General features: G+C 42.0%; 1 protein-coding gene across 1 annotated transcript; it reads right to left on the reverse strand.

Moving 5' to 3' along the window:
- Positions 1–876: 876 nt before the first annotated feature.
- DDX6 (DEAD-box helicase 6) lies at positions 877–18,449 on the reverse strand. The gene is made up of 14 exons (XM_063417720.1): positions 18,304–18,449; positions 15,881–16,344; positions 14,467–14,530; positions 13,901–14,005; positions 12,546–12,675; positions 11,910–12,056; positions 11,552–11,650; positions 10,912–11,030; positions 10,309–10,437; positions 9,869–9,985; positions 8,585–8,648; positions 7,634–7,735; positions 6,726–6,909; positions 877–5,197 (listed from the first exon to the last, which is right to left on the reverse strand). The coding sequence occupies exons 2-13, from the start codon at positions 16,078–16,080 to the stop codon at positions 6,734–6,736; spliced, it is 1,452 nt and encodes a 483-aa protein (XP_063273790.1). The 5' UTR covers positions 16,081–16,344; positions 18,304–18,449; the 3' UTR covers positions 877–5,197; positions 6,726–6,733.
- Positions 18,450–18,464: the final 15 nt, after the last annotated feature.

Here is an 18,464-nt window from a genome sequence, read left to right on the forward strand (position 1 = left end):
ACAGTTCAGTGGGACCTTGTTTACAATCTGAAGTACTTAGTTATCATTATGGCAAATTCTGTATGAAACTCTTGTTAAATTGTTTAATTTAAGTTATCAATTAAGTGCTGTTAGTTTGGCTGTTAAACCTTTATGCATAAACCACTGGTTAAGTCCAGGGCCCAGCTGATCAAGCGGAGACTACTCTGAACCTTGTGACTCAACTTACCCATTTCTGTCCTTACTCTTTTACCCCTTCTCCCCAAGCCTCCAAGAAGATAATTTTGGGTTGATTTTGGGTTTGGACTGAATGCAGTTTCCTTGTACTGTGTGCTTTAACCATCTAGGCCACTGCAGAGTGAACTCTGCCACTAAACTTCACCCTGCTTTCACTTTTACATTAAACCTGCTTTTGCCAATTCTTTGGCTGGTGATTTTTAAAGCATCTTCAAAATACTCATTCTAACCACCAGAACCACAGCACACACAAGGTCTTCTGTAGCACCAGCAGCCAGCAAAGCAGAGTCAGGATGACTCTTGATGAAAGACACGAGGACACAGCCGCAGCATGATCTGCAGTGCTCCTCTGGCCCCTTGCAGAAACTCTCACTGTCAAAGTTTAGCCTAACTTGGCACTGCAACCAGATGCCAGACAGAGCCTTCTAGCCTAGTGGAGACAAGACTGTGGAGCATTTGACTCTGGAAATGTGGAAGGTCTGTGCAGAAAAAGGATGCCTCTCATGGACATATGAGAGCACTTTTCCATTTATTATATGCCTCCTCCTCTTAAAGCTTCTCCCCAAAGATTGCTGCATCCAGCGCAAACTGTGAGTCTCCATAAGAACACCAGCATGCTTTCCACTCAGCACAGTTAGAAGAAAAAAAACAAAACAAATGGGAGTTCCAGGGAGCTTTTATTGAGCTTAATTAACAAAATCATGGTTTTTCCATTCATCTTTTTTGCACTCGCAACTCATGAAGCTCTTCACAAGTCAGTGCTGCAACACATACAAAGCCAGAGAAAACATAGTCTCAACAAAATCTGAGCTCCACTGGAGAGTTTGCCAATTGCCAATTTAACAGAAAGCCAATTTTCCCCTCCCCCCCCTTGACTGTTTTGAAGGACTAGACCATATTGTTTGCTGGTTAACAGTTAGAATGTCAACCCCTTCCCTAGGGTCTACTGGATTATGACACTCCACTTGAATTGCAAGTCATTTCTTTTCTTGAAATAAAAGTTCCAGTTTCTTTCAATAAGGGGAACAGTGGCTATTTTCTTTTCCTGACACCCCTTCCCCAAAATTACTGGTTAAAATACAGCAAGGCTGTATCTTAATAAACACATCCCTGCCCCCCTCCCCCCCCCTTACTCCTCCCTAACTTGTCTACAGCAGAATTTAACAATGCTTCCACGCAGAGGCATTTTAGCAACGCAACAATGAACTGAGCAAAGCCTACAGGATAATCTGCCAAAGCCTTCTTGTGAAGTTCAGATGCATGCTCTTTGGTCCAGAGACCTGGTTGATTACAAAGTTAAACTGTGATTCAAAAAAGATGGACCAGAAGTTCACAGCAAGCAGAAAACTCCCCGCAGGGACTACAGTTGCCCAACATCTACCACAGCAGTTGTACTGCTAGAGTCTCTGGGAACAAAATTCACTTTGTTCTCAGGGAGTAATAACCAGCAGCCCCGGCAGCAATACGAAGTTCAGCATCAGGGCAAGAACCACCACAACAGCAGCTCAAGAGATGTGGCATGACAGCTCTGTAACCTCTGTCACAGAAACTGAGGCAAGACAGCCATTTGCTCAGGTTTGTGTCCTATCAGTCATTTGTAAAGAAAAAAGCGTTTGAAGCATTTTTAAATCCTTGGCGCAGACACCCTCCCCCCCATCCCAAATAAAAATAAACAGAAGAGCAGAATGAGATGATTTGATACCATCATATACACAACATGAATTCATGTTGAGCTTCCCTGTTCTTAACCACAAAAACAGTCAGAGGGCAAGGAAAGATGCTCCCATCTCATTCTGGAAATTGAAACATGTATTTGAGACCAACCCACCCCCTCCCTTTGGGAAAAGGCCTCCAATCACTGCAGTGCCCACCCAAGAGCGGACACCCAGAGAACCTGCCTATAGGTTCTCTCGAGTGGCTGAAGATTCCATGACCTTCTTCACAGCGACCTCACCCAGCTGTGAAGCTCCATTTCAGAGACTCGTAGAGTGACACTTTCAGACTTCCAACAAAAAAGAAACGCAGAACACATCAGGTTCTCATTCTCATCAACTTTGTCAGCGGAAGTATTTGACCTAGGACTCACCATTGAAGGCTCTGAGTAATCCACCTGTAAAGGCTGGTAACCAGCAAAATCTGGAGCTCACAAGAAATCTCAGGAAGCCAAGATTTATACATACTCCTTACTCTTGGGTAGGCAACAAAAAACCAAGAAAATCCCAAACCAAAATAATAATTAAAAAACAAACAAACAAAAGCCCCAAACAAACAAACATCCGCGCCGCGCGTGCGCGCACACACACACACACAAAAAGATAAACAAAACAAAAAAACAAAACTAGGATTATCCTAGTCTTCTGGAGCATCTTTCCATTTGCAAGATTGCATCTGTTTGAGATAGCCTACTAGCACCAAAAATAGGCTGCTTCCTTCTTGACAAGAAGCCACCTAAAAATGGTGCTCCCGATAGTTTAGGTAAGTGCCAATCCTCAATGAGAGGCCAATTTTAAAGTAATACTTTCAAAAGTTCTGTGCTTCAAGAGGGACCATCAATGCATGGCACCAGGCTAACCTACCACAAATCCAAGCAGAGCACACACACCTGACTTGACAGTGCTATCCTGTTCTTGTTACATGTGCATGCCCTGGTGAGATACAAAATTTATTTACACTTTCATGTCTTTGTTGCATTAAAATGATCCCTCTTCTGTCTGGAAAATCATAAGCTGGCTGCAGTACAGGAGCAAGATTTTACTTTTGGTCGAAGTTACCACCCATAAGCTCCCACCCCCCACCCCAAAAAAGCACCCCAAAATTGTTTACATTTAGTACCTGCCAGTCAGATGTAAGCTATGTGGCTCACAGAGACCACGCTCTTGAGTTTGTACTCTAGTGCAGCATTTGCTACAATTATGGAGTCACTGCTGACAAAAAAAAGAAAAACATCCTGAACACAAACATCTTTCAATCTTGTAAAGTTGCTGTCAGGAGGCACCTGGCTTCTATTTATGAACATCAAGGAAAGGGATGGCTAGTCCACCTTGTGATTCCAAACTATTTTACTCCAATTCAAAAAAAGGGTCAAAATGGGGAGAAATTAAGACAATTAAATCCTGCCTCAAAGGTAAGCAAGCATGGTGTGAGTGCAGCATCTGTATATGCAATAAATGACTGAGCAAAGGGGATTGCATTCACCCAGGTGCCTCCTGACAGTGGTGGTTAACAGGCTAAAAGGGATTTTAAAGAGTAATTTTTTGATTTGTCTCACTCCTCTTGCCTGTAGATCAGGCCAAACATCAAGCATGTTGGGAGGGGCACAATTTAAAGCAACACTACTTGACCAGAAAGCACTTTTCAGTGATATACAATGCAAAATGACAGACAGCAACGCATGGCAAACCAGAGCAGATAGCAAGAAGCTTCCTGCAGCTTCTGACGTTAACAGGGATTTGCCCTTACCTGCTCACAGTTCTGCACAGAGGCCACTCTGGGCAGAAAATGCAGTGCTGGAGGAAGTGAATCAATTCCACAAAGCTCTAGAACTGTCAGTTTATGCATGTAAATTGGTTTTTTTTATGGTCTCTCAAAACCCAAATCCACACCTTACACATACTGCTCAGCAACATCCACTGGATTTCCCTCACACCATGGTGGAACACTGGTCACAGACTCCTTCAGAGCTTGTCAAATTCCTGACATTTCTAAGGGGAAAATCAAAGAGCATCTCCCAAAAGGCTGAGCTATGGATTTGGAGGCCTTGGAGCCCCACAAGTGATCTCTTCCATATGAGCAGTACAGGACTACTGCTAGCACCAGAGCAAATCCACCCTGACAAGGGACACTTGTGGTGGCCTGCAGTTTACAGAGGTCAGAGCACTTCTCATTGTTTAGTGTTGCAGAAAACTGAGCCCCTCTCATCTTTAGCTGCTCCCATAATCAGTCTAATCCCTTTAACCCCAGCAACCTTCATCATAAAAGGAAAAGTTATATATGAACCCAAACAGAAAAAAAATCATATTTACAAAGTTTGTACAATATACACATCTGATTTTCTATGGGACACACTGCACCAGAAGAAAGAGGCCATGGCTCTGAAACAAATCTACTTATCAAGTGCTGTAACTACTAATGAAGACACGTGGAAACCAGTGTTTAGTGTTCTGCTAGAGCACAGGGCTTTTCTTATGGCTCCTGCCAAGGATCACAGGCTACTCTTTCCTTCTGGAGCTATGATGCTGCACCTAATCAGCCCAGATTTTACGTTGGTTTCATTTTAAATACAGATATTTACAGTTTGGGTGAACTGCAGATGCATATCAACTCCTCCAAAAAAAAAAAAAAAAAAGTAAGTTGAAGAAAAAAGTAGTATTACCAATAATCAATGCATTTCACTTCCCAGCCCTGGGCTTGAGTACATGGGAAGGAGGAGAAGGGGAAGAGAGGGTAACTTTGACCTGAAACCAAAAACACATGTCAATTCCTTGGGCTGTGTCAGAAAGGTGATATTCTGAATGGTCTCATAGCATAAGGCACTTTGCACGAATAAGTAACAAGCTCTTTAGCTTAAAAAACAGATGAGTAACCAGGGAGAAGTTGAAATGCACTCAGTCAATGGTTAAAGAATTTGAAATAGCAGACAAGCTCATGTTCATCAAGATTCTTCTCTTTTCAGGGTTTCTCTTCTTCCCTTGCTGTCCCTCCCACCCAAAGAAAACAAAATTTAAAACCAGCAGTTAGTGCAACTAATGTTCAGTCAGCACACAGTGCAAACAAGTGGAAAAACAAAACGACATTCCTCCTTTTATCTTCTTTCTTCTTTACTGCCAAATTTAAAGAGAAAAAAAGGCTGAGCTCTTTAGTCTTCATAGTTCCGAAATGAAAAGATGAAGAAAAACCCACAAAGAGAAGGGTATCCCCAAAGAAACGATGTGTCACAGATCTGGATCGTAGGGCTTCACCTTCTGGCATGTGTAATCAAAGCCTAAAAAAAAAAAAAAAAAAAAACAAAACCAAAACAACAACAAAACCACCAAAAATAAAATCCACCAAAACAAACCAACCAACCACCCTCCTCCCAAACAAACAAAAATCCAAAATAAAAACTATACCAAACAAACACCGCCCCTCCCAAACCAGAAAAACACCAAATAAAACAAACAATCACAACACCCCCAGTTAAATCGATTATAAACAAAACCAGAACATAAAGTGATGAATCACATATGCAACAGCTCTCAAAAGGCAAAGGGCATATTGAACAGCTCAATCCCAATTTCAGCTTTGTAGAAAGAGGTGCTGCTAAAATGCCCTTCCGTACCTATGGAACATGACTACCTCCTGGTTTCTTGTATTTAACGAAGCAGCAAACTGCTCTCTGGCAAGGTCCCCTCTCTGGCAAGGTCCCATCATTCCCCTTAGGAAGCCACCCAAGAGCCTGTTCCACATTCATTACCTGTTTTGTATTCTGTTTATTTATGAACACAGAGAAGGCTCAACCATCAACACAGAAGCTTTCAAGTTGGTTTGGTATGACTATCTAGGGCTACCCCTGGATGATTTCAAAGAAGGAACCATAGGTTCATTTTAATGCTATCAAGCAGTTTGCTTCTATAGCCATTTCTTTATTTTTGGTCACCTGGAAAAATCTTCAGCAGCTTCGCTGGTATTGTCTTTCTAATTCATGACCTCTGAGAAGAGTACAAGAATGATTTTCAGCCCAAACTGTATGGTGATAGATCTTGCATGACAACAGCTTAACTAAGGTCAGATCATCATCCTGCAGCTATTTAGCTTGACTGCTGTCCAGGGCAAATCATTTTCCTATAAAAGGACTTAACTCAGCAGCTTTTCCTGAGACAATGATCAGAAAGGAATCACTTAGATCAATCTCCAATAGTGAAACCTCATTTTTTCTTCTGAAACTACGGAGACGACCTCAAGTGGCAGCAGAGATGAATTACAGCTTCACTCCCTACTTTGTTCACTTCCAAGAAGAATTCTATGAACCAAAGGATACAAAAGAGGCAGCACATTTTGCTTGAACCCGGTCCTCCTGGCTGCTGAGGTGCTTACTCTTCTGTTGATGCTGTTCTCCCAGCTATCCATTTTATCGCCTCCTCTTTATTTTACCTTTTTGAGGACTAGTTTGCTCTCTGCCCCTCACCAATCTCTCATTTCAGCTTAGCAATACAGGAAGAATTCATTAGGCTACAAGTACTCCATCCTGGCCTCTCCCAACACCATTCCCCACTCCCTCTTTTCCCCATTTTTGGACTCCTTAGCATATGGTCAGCACTGCAATTAAAACAACTAAAAAATACTCATCCCTCCCCTCCCAACTTCAGCACACCCACGGAATTCCTTGCACTGACATTCTATTTCAAACCCTTGTTTTCACATTCAGAGCTTTTTCATTACATCAGTTTCCCTGTTCCCCTGAGGTAACACGGGACACATCAACAACATTCCTGTCATTCAACACATCACTATTCAGCAAGGCACTTACATACCTATATGTTTACTGTTTCTCATCTTCTACAGGTTCACTGTGGTATTCTGCCACATACAAGCTCTTGTCGATGTTGCTTGGTATGGGTTTAATTTCAGTTCCCAACTGCTCCTCAATACTTTTCAGGTTGAATCGATCGTCATAGGTGATCAAATTGATGGCCAGGCCAAGATGACCAAAGCGACCTTGACAAAAAACCAAAAACACCACCTGAACTGAACTGAGTTAGGATAGGGGCTGACAGAAAAAGAGGAAAAGTCTGCAGACTGTGAAGTTAGTTATCATTCTGTGATGTTAAAAACAAATCCAGCCACAGGTCTCCACACCTTTCACATCAGTTTTTGGTAAGGAGTTTTGGAGTGCTGTAGGAGTAAGGAAACTCAGGAGGTTCAAAATGCTCTGACCAAAGCTCCAGGATAATTACCAGCAAAAAATCTTCAAGAGTTCTTGAACAAGCCTGAACTACAAAATTCAACTACACTGAGTTCCTTTGTTCACTGCCTTTCTTCAGGGCATATTTGTTGATTCCCAGACAGTAGAAACATACTTCAAAACACATGCAAAAGAAAGCATAAATCTCTACGCTTGAGACACTCTGAAGCTGAGATTTTAGTGCAGAATTCTCCCAAACTGCAAACAGGGGCAACAGCACCTCCCCCCCCCCCTTTTTTTTTTTTTTTTTTTCATTAGATTGTTCAGGCTAGTTTCAAGGGAACGGCCCTTTATTCAGATAATATCCTCAGTGAAGATAGCCATCTGAAATGATATCCAAAAACAAATTTGTCAGAAAAATAAAAGCCACCTAAGGTAATTCTCAAATATAGTAATAAAAGAACAAAAGTCAATTCAAGGCTAAAAAGCATCACAGTCATCAGCAAAGCTGCACCTAGAACAGGTCTTTCCTCTCACCTGATCTGCCAATGCGATGGAGATAAGTTTCTGCCAGCTTTGGGAAATCAAAGTTTATCACCACATTCACAGCCTGGATATCAATACCTCGGGTAAACAGATCTGAAAGACAATCCAGATCACAAAGTTAACTTCAGTGAGCTCAAACGCTCACAGTGTTTAGGGTGTAAAGATTAACAGTGATTAACATTGCTTTGCGCTAGTTTCCAGATATAAGCTTTCCTTGTATCAAAGACAGTTTACATATAACCCTGTTACAGCCTCCTCTTGCTCTGTGTAGATTATAAACACGGATAATGCAAGAAGAAAACCAAAACCACCAGATCTGCACATCTACGCAGAAAAAATAACCAAAGGTAGTTTTTTCCACGTTACATTATTTTGGAGCAGTTCTTCATCATCTCTTCACTGTGCATTGCCACACAACAGACTTGAGACCTGAACCACATTGCACCACCTCAACTACTTTTATTCTACTTCTAGTGATTTTTTGTTAAGATGGCCCAGACGTGTGTAGTGAAAGCAGACACTGCCACGTACTGCCTACACAGGCCATACAACAAACAACTCGGATCATACACACGCCAGTCAGAACTACAGAAGTATTTAGAAAAAGTGAGATATAAACACTTAAAATAATCAGCAAAACTACACATGATCATAGGCACTGAAATATCATGAAGTTTACAGCCCAGCAACTCAGGGAATCCTCACATGTCAAAATAAACAGAGAACACTACTGCAGTAAAATGATTTGTTGGCAAGATGCACCTTCACAAAAGGCAAAACTCCACGTGCCTAAAGGAGTGCTGCACCCTGCTACATGCAGGATTCACAAAGACATCAAAACATCTTGTTTTGGTTTATTACAGCTAACAGATCTACAATACCTGGGCTAATGCACCTTCTATCACAAACTTTAGAAACAAGAAAACGTTTAGGAACTCTTACCAGTGCAAACGAGATTGCGGCACAAGCCATTTCGGAAGTCATGGAATACACGATTACGGTGCTCCTGGAAGTACATATATATAAACAAAGAGAAAGAAAAAACCAGAACCCACAGACCAACCAGCTGTTACTTTCAGGTATATTCAGGTAACTAACACTTAACTTCAATCGTGTAAATTTCTCCTCCTTCTCATTAGAGAACAGCTGAGGTGAAACAACATGCCAGTACATATTTTTTAGCACATCTTACCATATATTGTAAAGAATTAACTCCAGAGGGTCTTGATCCTACTTCTCAATTAAGACAATTAACTGACTGCATTTTAAAACTTCCTATGGCGGCATCAAAACCACCTCAGAAAAGGACTATCTAAAGTTGCAATTGCATGAAATCATATCAAGCAAGTTAAACTGGTATTTTGACTGTTGTCTTTCTCCAGTCCCTCCCTTGCCAAATTTCATGTTTTATTCATTCCATTAAAAACTGATGCTGGCAGTAACTTCCCTTCTCCAGTATGAAGCATTTTTCACTACCTAATGAGATTTAGGAGTGGGATGAGTCAATTGTCTGTGAAGACTCTCCTCTCAAAAACACCTCACTTTGGGCCACACAAAAATTAAGTAATATCACTGTTAAGTAAAATTTAGAGGGGGTATGAACAAGCTGAAGCATTCTGCAAAAACACAGCTGCACTTTGCCAAAAGATCATCTACTGACTGATCAAATGGCATTTTTCACCAGCTACACCATGGCCATAAGTGTCTGGTCACCATTCATCAGGCCCCAGGTTTCAGCAAGAGGTTTGATCCAACCCACCTCCTGAACTTCTCAGATTCCACTGCAGTCACAGTGCAAGATTACTGTTTGCAAAGCCACACAGGACACTCAATGGGCTATGCACTGGGTTTTCTGTCATTTAATTCAGGCCCATTTTCATCTGAGTTACACTGTGTGCTCTACCCTGGCTCCTCATGCTGCCAAAGCGAGGCAGCAGCACCAAGAACTGTGCCTTTTGGCCGCAGTTTGTGCTTTCACTGGGCCTAATTAACTTGATGTTAATTAACCTGATGAAGTAGCCAAATACCAACTGGCCACATACACTGAATAGTCCAGAAAAAAGGGCTGGGATGAGGGAAGGTTGGCAGTGGGTATCAAAAACCAAACCTATAGCAAAGTAATACATGTTTCAGTTTATGAAGAACATGCAAACTTAAAGCAAGCATGAGACTTAATTCAGCTATTCAGTAAATCCTGAGATGGAGTGGAACAGACTTCATACTCACCTGCCTCATTTTAGCATGGATATAGAAGCAGGAATAGCCCAGCTGGGAGATCTTTTTGGCTAGCAATTCAACCCGTTGAGAGGAGTTGCAGAAAATGATCGACTGGTTAATCTGGAGCTGAATGTATAAACAGTGTTCTCATTAAATGCAACATTTTACTAACAGAGGATCCCAGACACATCTAAATCCCTTCCAGAAAGAAAGCACAGCAGGTATGCTGCTGGTAATTTATATCTGGTATATTTTTGTATAGGAAGGGAAACAATTAAGCAAGTTCTGTAACACAGAGATGCTGGCCAAGAAGCACGCATTTTCAGTTTTAGATATATAGCACATTTTGAAAACTTTTCATTAGGCTGTCTTTGATATACGCAGTCTTATTCTTGGTTCCAAGAGGGAAAAAACTTCTGGTATGTTCCCAACACAGCCCTACTCCTTACCCTGGAAAAGAGCGTATTGAGGCAGTGCACTTTCTGACGCTCAGTGACATAGGCATAGTACTGAGTAACTCCCTTCAAGGTCAGTTCCTCCATCAGATTAATCTCATAGGGTTTTTGCAAATGGGAATTCTGAAAAATAAAGATATTCATAAAGCAGGCAGATCTACGCACAAAAAAGTTCCCACTCTACACTACACTTAACTTCCTCCAAGGCAAGGATGCACTGCGTAGCCACTCACTCCTCATGCTATGCTGAAAACAGGGTGGGTAAATTTTCACAAGATTACTTATAAATCTAGTGTGACTGAGCAAATAGGAGCATACTCCAGAAGCAAACTCACACTGATGATGTAACTAATGCACAAAGTGGAAAACAGCACCTTATAGGCAAAAACTGCACACACCTAGCTTCCCATGAATGCAACTCCAGGTCAAGAACTGCTTTCAAACTTCTGCCCTAGACTTAGGGTGATTTACATTAAACCTGTGAAGTTTAGATGTATTTAAAAAACCAAGCACTAACAGCTATGCACCACTCATTCATACCCTTCCTGCGCAATGACGCCACCATCACCATACCGACATGGACACATCTCCACTCACCATGAACTTCTGCACACTCAAAGGAAAAGTGGCTGAGTAGAGCAAAATCTGTCTGTTTTTAGGTAGCGTGAGAATAATGTCTTCCATTATTTGAACAAAATCTTGAGATAGCAACTTATCTGCCTGTAACAACAGAAGTAATAAACAGCAAGTTAAAATAATGGTGTAAGATTTCAATCTTTTGGTAGCTACACATTTGCAAGAAGGAAAAAAACCAGTTACTTGGGTTCCGACCAGAGTCATCCAGGAGCTTTCACACAACTACATTTTCTCTCACTCAGAAGCTTGTATGCTATTGGATGCTCATAAATCAATTTTATATACAATTACGTAATAAGCACAGCTGACAAACAGAAACCAAAAGAAATGCATTCCTTTGCTGCAGAATAGACTGTTACTCTATTCTTCAGCATCAGCAAAGACAGGAAAGGCAAATCTTCCTAGGCTGTTTTCTTAAAAGGTTTACTTGCAAAAAATTCCTACTGTCAAAATACTTTCTCAAAAATACCCAGAAACAGAGGAGACCTTAAAATGTTTCTAAGCAAGTTTGAATCACTGCTGTGTACTGAAAGGACATTCACTGAGACACATCATTCCTTTAACTTGGTGTTAAAATCCCAGAACATTTAACAAAAGCAACTTGCCTCATCCAATACTATCATCTGGACATGCTCAACTTTTGCTACTCCTTTCTTGATGAGATCGAGAATTCTCCCAGGGGTAGCTATCACCACATGCACTGTAAGGTTAGAAGAGAGAGAAAAAAAAAAGAGAAACAAAAAACCCCCACAATGTTAAGGTGATTAAAACTGTGTTTCCTTCCAGCATTCATGGCCGTGTTTCATATGAGCACTGGAAGGATGACAGCAGTATACAACAGCAAACAAGACATAGTAGTCTGTTTGGTAACAGGCAAACAGTAACAAGCAGAAATTCCATGATCACATTGTAAAAGCCACAAAGAAACGGCAACCTTAGTGTAGCTAAAGTGCTCTGACCTGTATCATCAAGTCTCATTATGTCATCTCGCAAATTGGTGCCTCCCGTTGTTGCCATCACTTTGGCACCTCCCATGTGTTTGCTGACTTGGATACAGATTTGACTGACCTGCAGGGCTAGTTCACGGGTGGGAACAATCACCATTGCTGGAAGTTAAAAACATCACTGTGAGTTACTAGTAACACCCTGTGTCTTAAATACTCATCCTCAAAGGAGGCGGAGACTTTATGAAGTAAAATAATGAAAAGCAGAGTTCAGGAGTTCCACTCTGGGTATCCTGAACACAACCTAGGAACTGCTTTTGACAAGGCAAATTCCATGCAAGGGTTCTCCAGCCCTTGATGCTCCCACTGCACACGTATCCCAGCCAGTATACTTGCTTATTACTCCACATCCACTTTCCAAGGCAAGACAGAAAAGTCTACAAAGCCTTCTTGTATTTAAACCTTTTGAAAGCAACTGTGGGACTTTGCAAATTACACCTCCCCTCCATCACTCTCCATTAGGTTTCTCTGGAAGTACAAGCAGATAACCTACACTGCCCAATTTCATTAACCAGTTTTAGATTCAAGTCTCTTATGTAGTGACTGACACCATTACCTGGCTGCACTTAAGTGAGATCCATCTCAACTGACCTTGTATATTGTCCTTCTTTAAGTCTAGCCGTTCAAGTAAAGGAATGAGGTAGGCTCCACTCTTGCCTGTTCCATTTTTTGCTCTAGCCAAGATATCCCTACCAGATAAAGCAATGGGGATGCTCTCCTCCTGAAATGCAAGGACAGAAAGTGCATGAGCAATCAATCATAAGCTATGCTTCACTGAAGAGGCTGACCAAATTTAACTCCCCTCACTACCAGTATCACATGCAATCTGACTGTTTCATGACCATTATTATTATTACTAACCTGCAACTACAAGCATGACAGACTTACAACAGGAAGAAGTTAAGCCCATCAGAGTAAAGAGTTCCCTAACACATCCCACTTAGAAGTCCTTATCTTGGCTGATCATAATGAAGGGATCAGGTACCACAAGGTAAACCCATACTAACACACAGGAAAAAAGTGAAAAATTGGGGGAAAAAGAAGTGAAGAGACAATGACAGTCACTAGCAAACTCCTCCTATGGAAAAAGATTCCCTCCTACATCTGAACATCAGAACCACCTCAGCCCATGTGATTTCAACCTCTATATTCCTGTGATATACTTCTCATAAAATTTTCAGCCATCCAAACAAAGGCCCCATATATTTTTAATTTTACTACCTTTTTCAGCAACATCTAAAGAAACCTCAGCCTTTTGGAAAGGTGGCATCATGAGAATCTGTTCATAAACAAAGTAAGCCATAGTATTCTCATGCTTTAAAGAGACAAGGTGGCATAGCTGTCAGTGAAAAACCTTGGAAGACCAATTAAAAACACAGATTAACCTTCCACCCCACCTCCCCAAGTTTACACATGAACAGTTCTTAACAGAACAAGCCTTAGAAGTAACAGAAAGATGGAAGTACAGAAAAGTAAACATGCTAAGACATTAATCTCTTTCTCCCACAATGTTGAAAACTCTTCTTCCACAAGATTACAATAAAAAGAGCCAACACTGATAAAGTCATATAATTATATTTTTAACAACTAAAGGTACACAGCCAAAGGTAACTCAGTTTTGGAAAACTTCTAGAACAGACCCCTGGGACTACTTATGTGAAAGACATTACTGAACAGAGAATTAACAAATTAACACCTCCAGCATGAAAAGCAAAATCCAAGTTAACTTCTCCAAAAGTGTAAGGCAGTCTTTATCACTGTGTCACTCAATGAATGACTTAGTGATTTAGTTGGGGGTTAGAAATTCTTGCTTTTCCCAAGGGACAATAGGTTCTTTCATTCACAGCTTCAGTTTTCCCCAAAGATGGCACAAGCACTGGATGTAAGAATGTTAATACATTTACAGAAGTTAAAAGTAGCATCTAAGTAGTCTGTTTGCAAACAACCTGAATAGGAGATGGTTTTTCCCAGCCCATTTCAAAAATTCCCATCAGCAACTCCCGTTTCAAACAGTAATCTTCAAACTCATTTCCTTTTGTGGAGGTCACGTCCTGAATAATCAAAAAAATAAGCACATCCATAAGATCAGGTCATACAACCTGCAGCTGCAGATTGATCTGAAATTGCCTGTACAGGAAGACCACAAATTACTATACAGGAGTTCCCATTAACCCATGCAACACCCTACAGTGACAAAGGAAACATTTGCTTTCTCAGAGCCAAACATAGCTCCTGAGCGTATACAGTGACACCTTCCCATCTGCCTTGCACAATGGAGATGCTGCCTGTGTCATGCTATAATATTAATAAATTAAGAAAAACACAGTGAAAGCTCCATTTTTGAGCTTTCCAAGAGAAGCATCACTCACAAGAAGTTGAGAGAACAAATTAATTCTTCATTTAAAACAGCAAGAGCTGCACTACTTTTTAGCCTTCACTCAGGACAAGTATTTTACCACTGCAAGCACTCCCATAAGTTTAATGTTTATTCCTACAATTCAGTCATCCTTACCGAAGTTTTGATTCTCAAATCCTTTGGAGGGAGTTTTAAAGTCTTCTTCCAGTCATCACCAGGTCTATAGCAAAATAAAATGAAAACAGATTATTATACAATATTTTGATTTTGCATTTTTTTCTTAGATATAATGATGAACATGTAATATTTTCACCTCCTCAACACTAAAAGCACCTACACATATGACCTCAATGAGCTAAGCAGGATGTAACAGGCAGAAAACTATAACAGACAAAATCAGCTGTCCGCCAAACAAATCTGTGAAATCTTTTATCCAGCCATGATTCAAATCCTGTTTTTAGGGCACTGAATCAAACAGTAGAAAAGATTTAAAACTGAGCACTGACTTAGTAACATAACAGAAACTAGCTACAATAAATCCATACAATAATATTTCATGACTTAAAAGAAAAATTCTCTTGCCCAGGGAACATTCATTCTTAATCCCCAAGTAACGTGAGAACGTAAGAAACACTTCTGGTGAAAAAACTAAGTAAGCAATCACTCCACTCATTGATCAAACTTCATTTGCTCTCAGTGAGATTTAGATACCCATCCTCTCTTGAAAGCCACTGCAGAGTGGAGAGCAAGGCCTTCTCGTCACCAGCCCCAGGAAGCCATGAGTGAATTTTGATCGGTTTAATTCACGACATTCATTAGAGTAACTATGTAATACATTAAAAAAAAGAGGAGGAGGGGCAAATTAGGCAGATTTTAAAAACCTGAGTGTTCCATCACGCTTTCTCTGAGGAGAGCTGGCACTTCCTTTGCAAATAATTAACAAAATAAAAGCCAGTGCTGTTCAAGGGGAGGAGGATCCATGGAAGAAAAAATAAAACAAACACATTACCATACCATGCAAGTATTTTACACCTTTCAGAAATTCCAACCAGCATACTTCCAAAACTAGCTGGATGGGAGCAGGATATCACAGCGGGACTGTATCCTTTTAGCTCAGGCTTTGATGAATTAAAACCAGAGCATAACAATCAGGAGATCAGGTGCTACTATTTCAGATCAATGACAAAAGATAACTGACTTTAAAGCATTTCTCACCATGAGAAAGAACTGCAACAAACTGAAAGGCACACACAACTAGACTGAGACCAGGTGGCATTTCCTCCTTGGTCTGAAATGTCAATTCAGTTCCTTCCCACTCCTATACTTCCCTCTTGCACCACTTCCAACAAGCAAAAACCACAGTATTTTAAAGCTGGGCTACCTCTGACAGTGACTCACACTCAGAAACTCACGCAGGGAAATGCACTTTTTTCATAACATACCTCACAGGACACTTCTAACCACCCATGTCACAAAACAACAAAAGACAACATCTTCCAAGTGGGAATCCAAGCATGCCTTCCCATACATGACTTTTAAACATTCCTTTCATGGCAGCTGATACACTTACTTAATAGCGGTGGTCATACTCTGTGCTTGCTGTTGAGTGCCATTATTGATTGTGTTGGCATTTTTCATCTGGTTCATCTGTTGCTGAGTTTGTGTGCCTCCACCTCCTGGGCCCCCGCTGGGTTTTACAGGGCCTCTCAACTGCCCATTCTGACTGGATAGACCCATTATAACAGGGTTCTCTGTTCTGGCCGTGCTCATGCTTTTATCTTTAAAGATGTCTTTTTAGACTTCAAAACTTTGAAAGTCAGTACAGAAACTGTAATAACAGTTTATTAGACTCTCCAAAATGAAGAGATAAATAAGTCTTGCTCAATATATGAGTCCTTTATTGCAACGCAGGCAAGCACCTGTAAGTCACTCAAAAGTAAAGCAGTAACTTGCTCTGATGCACTGTGGAACAACTTTTTTTTAAAAAAAGCCCTCTGTTGAAGTTGAGTTATATCAGAATTCACTTGCTTCAATCTGAAAGAGAAGCAGACAATAACAATTAATACGTGGATTTTTGTCTACATAAATCACATCAGTTTACTTCTGTATTTTAAGAAAAATTTCTTCCCAGGCAATGTGCAACAAGAGTATTTGCTTTTTTGTCCCCTCAGTGATAATTACAAAGACATGCATCAAACTTTGTTTGCCTTTCTATAAAGTGTTGCCTAACATCTTCAGCCACCAGAGAAAACCTCCCAAACAGTTGTACTTTCAGCGACCTTCCACTACCTGCCCCCTCTCATAAAGTAACCATTAAAGAGTATCAGTTGCTTTGATGGCTCTTCAATTCCCCCACTTCCTGGATGCAGCCAACCAGCCCTAAAATGTGAACAACAATGTTATGCATAACTTTGTGACAGGAAGCAAGACCACAATATCAAGGGGACATTGCAGTTAAAACTGACAAAACCCTTACACTACTCTGATTGCCCTGTTTGGTTTAAATGGGAAACACAAATCATGTAAACCCAAACCAACAGCTTTCATTCCTCCAATCCAAAACGCTACCAGCTTACCCCCAGTTTTCCGCCAGGTATAGATTTAAGGCTATTCAGAACAGTGACAAAATAACACCATTACACTGAACTGAGAGCACCTGCCTCTTTGAATGGAAGTAACTGAGCCTGAACTGAGGCAGTAATACTGCTGGTTATCCAGCTTCCTGCTTGTGACCTTACCTTCCTGCTGTCAGCAACAACTTATGTGGTGCTCTGAAGATAACATTTCATACACACGACTTTAAACTGACTCTGTATGTAACAGAAAGGTTGCAAAACTGTGGAAAGACAATGCAAAGTCTGCCCCTTACAAAAAGCAAGCTACACCTAGAGACTCCTTATGATGGTACCGGGGAGACAAAACGTATCTAGTCCAAAATCTTTTGGAACAAAAAGAAGGCTTGCCTGTGCTTTCTCGCCACAAAGCATCTGCATCGTGGAAAAACACAAAGGAAAAACCAGCAGATTACTGCTTCCTAATCTGGCATTCACAACAAAATGAATGTTTTCCCAAAATGAATGTTTTTTGAATAAAAAGGCACATTGAAGAGCATTTCAAGAGAGTGGAAAAGGAATTCAGACCTCCCAGCCGTTCTCAAGTGTGTCAGTTCTGGCTTCCAGCAAAATTTTAAAGTTTGTGATAGTAGGATTTTCTGCTAGTTAACTTTCAAGGCATCTTCGAAGAGATCTTTCTCTTCGCCATTAACTTCGTAAAAACCAGACAAGTTACGAAGGAAGCCAAAGACGCCAATGAGACCCGAGTACCAACGCCAAGAAGTTTTCCAATAGTGTAGGAAATGAAACCTCTCAGTCCCTTATGCCCTTACGCTCGTAACTATCCTTTAGAAGAAGAGAAGCTCTTCTGTGCGTTAAAAATAAGGCACAGCCTCACGGAACCCAACAAATCTCCTCGTTCCGATAAAAGACACGCCACCATTTCGCAAACCAACGGACTGAAAATAAAGGGCCTCAGTAGCATAGCTCTGCTCTCCGGGCGCGGGCGGCCGGCCGAAGCAGCAGGTTCGGACCTTTCCCTTCCCGTCAGCCCGGCACAAAGGGAGCCCTTGAGATGCTCAATGGGCCCGACGAGCCCAGGCCGCACTGCGGAGCCCCGGAGCCGAGCGGTGGGCCCGGCACCGCCCGCCGATCGCGGCTGCGCCACACCAACACCTCTCGCCCGCGAACAATAGAGCGGCCGCCGCTTGCCTCCCGGGCCGGCGGGGAGCGAGAGCCGCCCGGCTCCGCCCCCCGCGGTTCTCCGGTCCCGCCGCTCCCGCTGCGCCCAGGCCCGGCCTGGCCGCCCCCGCCCCGCCCGCGGCGTCGCCAGGCCCCGCTCAGGCCCTCGCTCCCGCCGCAGGCCGCGAGGCGCGGCCCGCTGGCAACAGGCCTCTCGCCCTGCTCCCACGAACCCGTGCCCGCCCTGGCCCGTCCTCACCGCCACCAGCCGCGCTCCCCCTCGCCCAGGTACAAAATCCTCTCGCTCCCCCGGTGCCTTGTTATGGCGACTCGACGCTCCAAGATGGCGGCTTCCTCCTTCCTCCCGTGCGCCCTCCCCCTCCCGGCGGGCGGCACCGCCCCAGTTGACACGCACCACGT

This window comes from Prinia subflava, chromosome 22 (assembly GCF_021018805.1).
Source record: "Prinia subflava isolate CZ2003 ecotype Zambia chromosome 22, Cam_Psub_1.2, whole genome shotgun sequence".
NCBI lineage: Eukaryota > Metazoa > Chordata > Aves > Passeriformes > Cisticolidae > Prinia > Prinia subflava.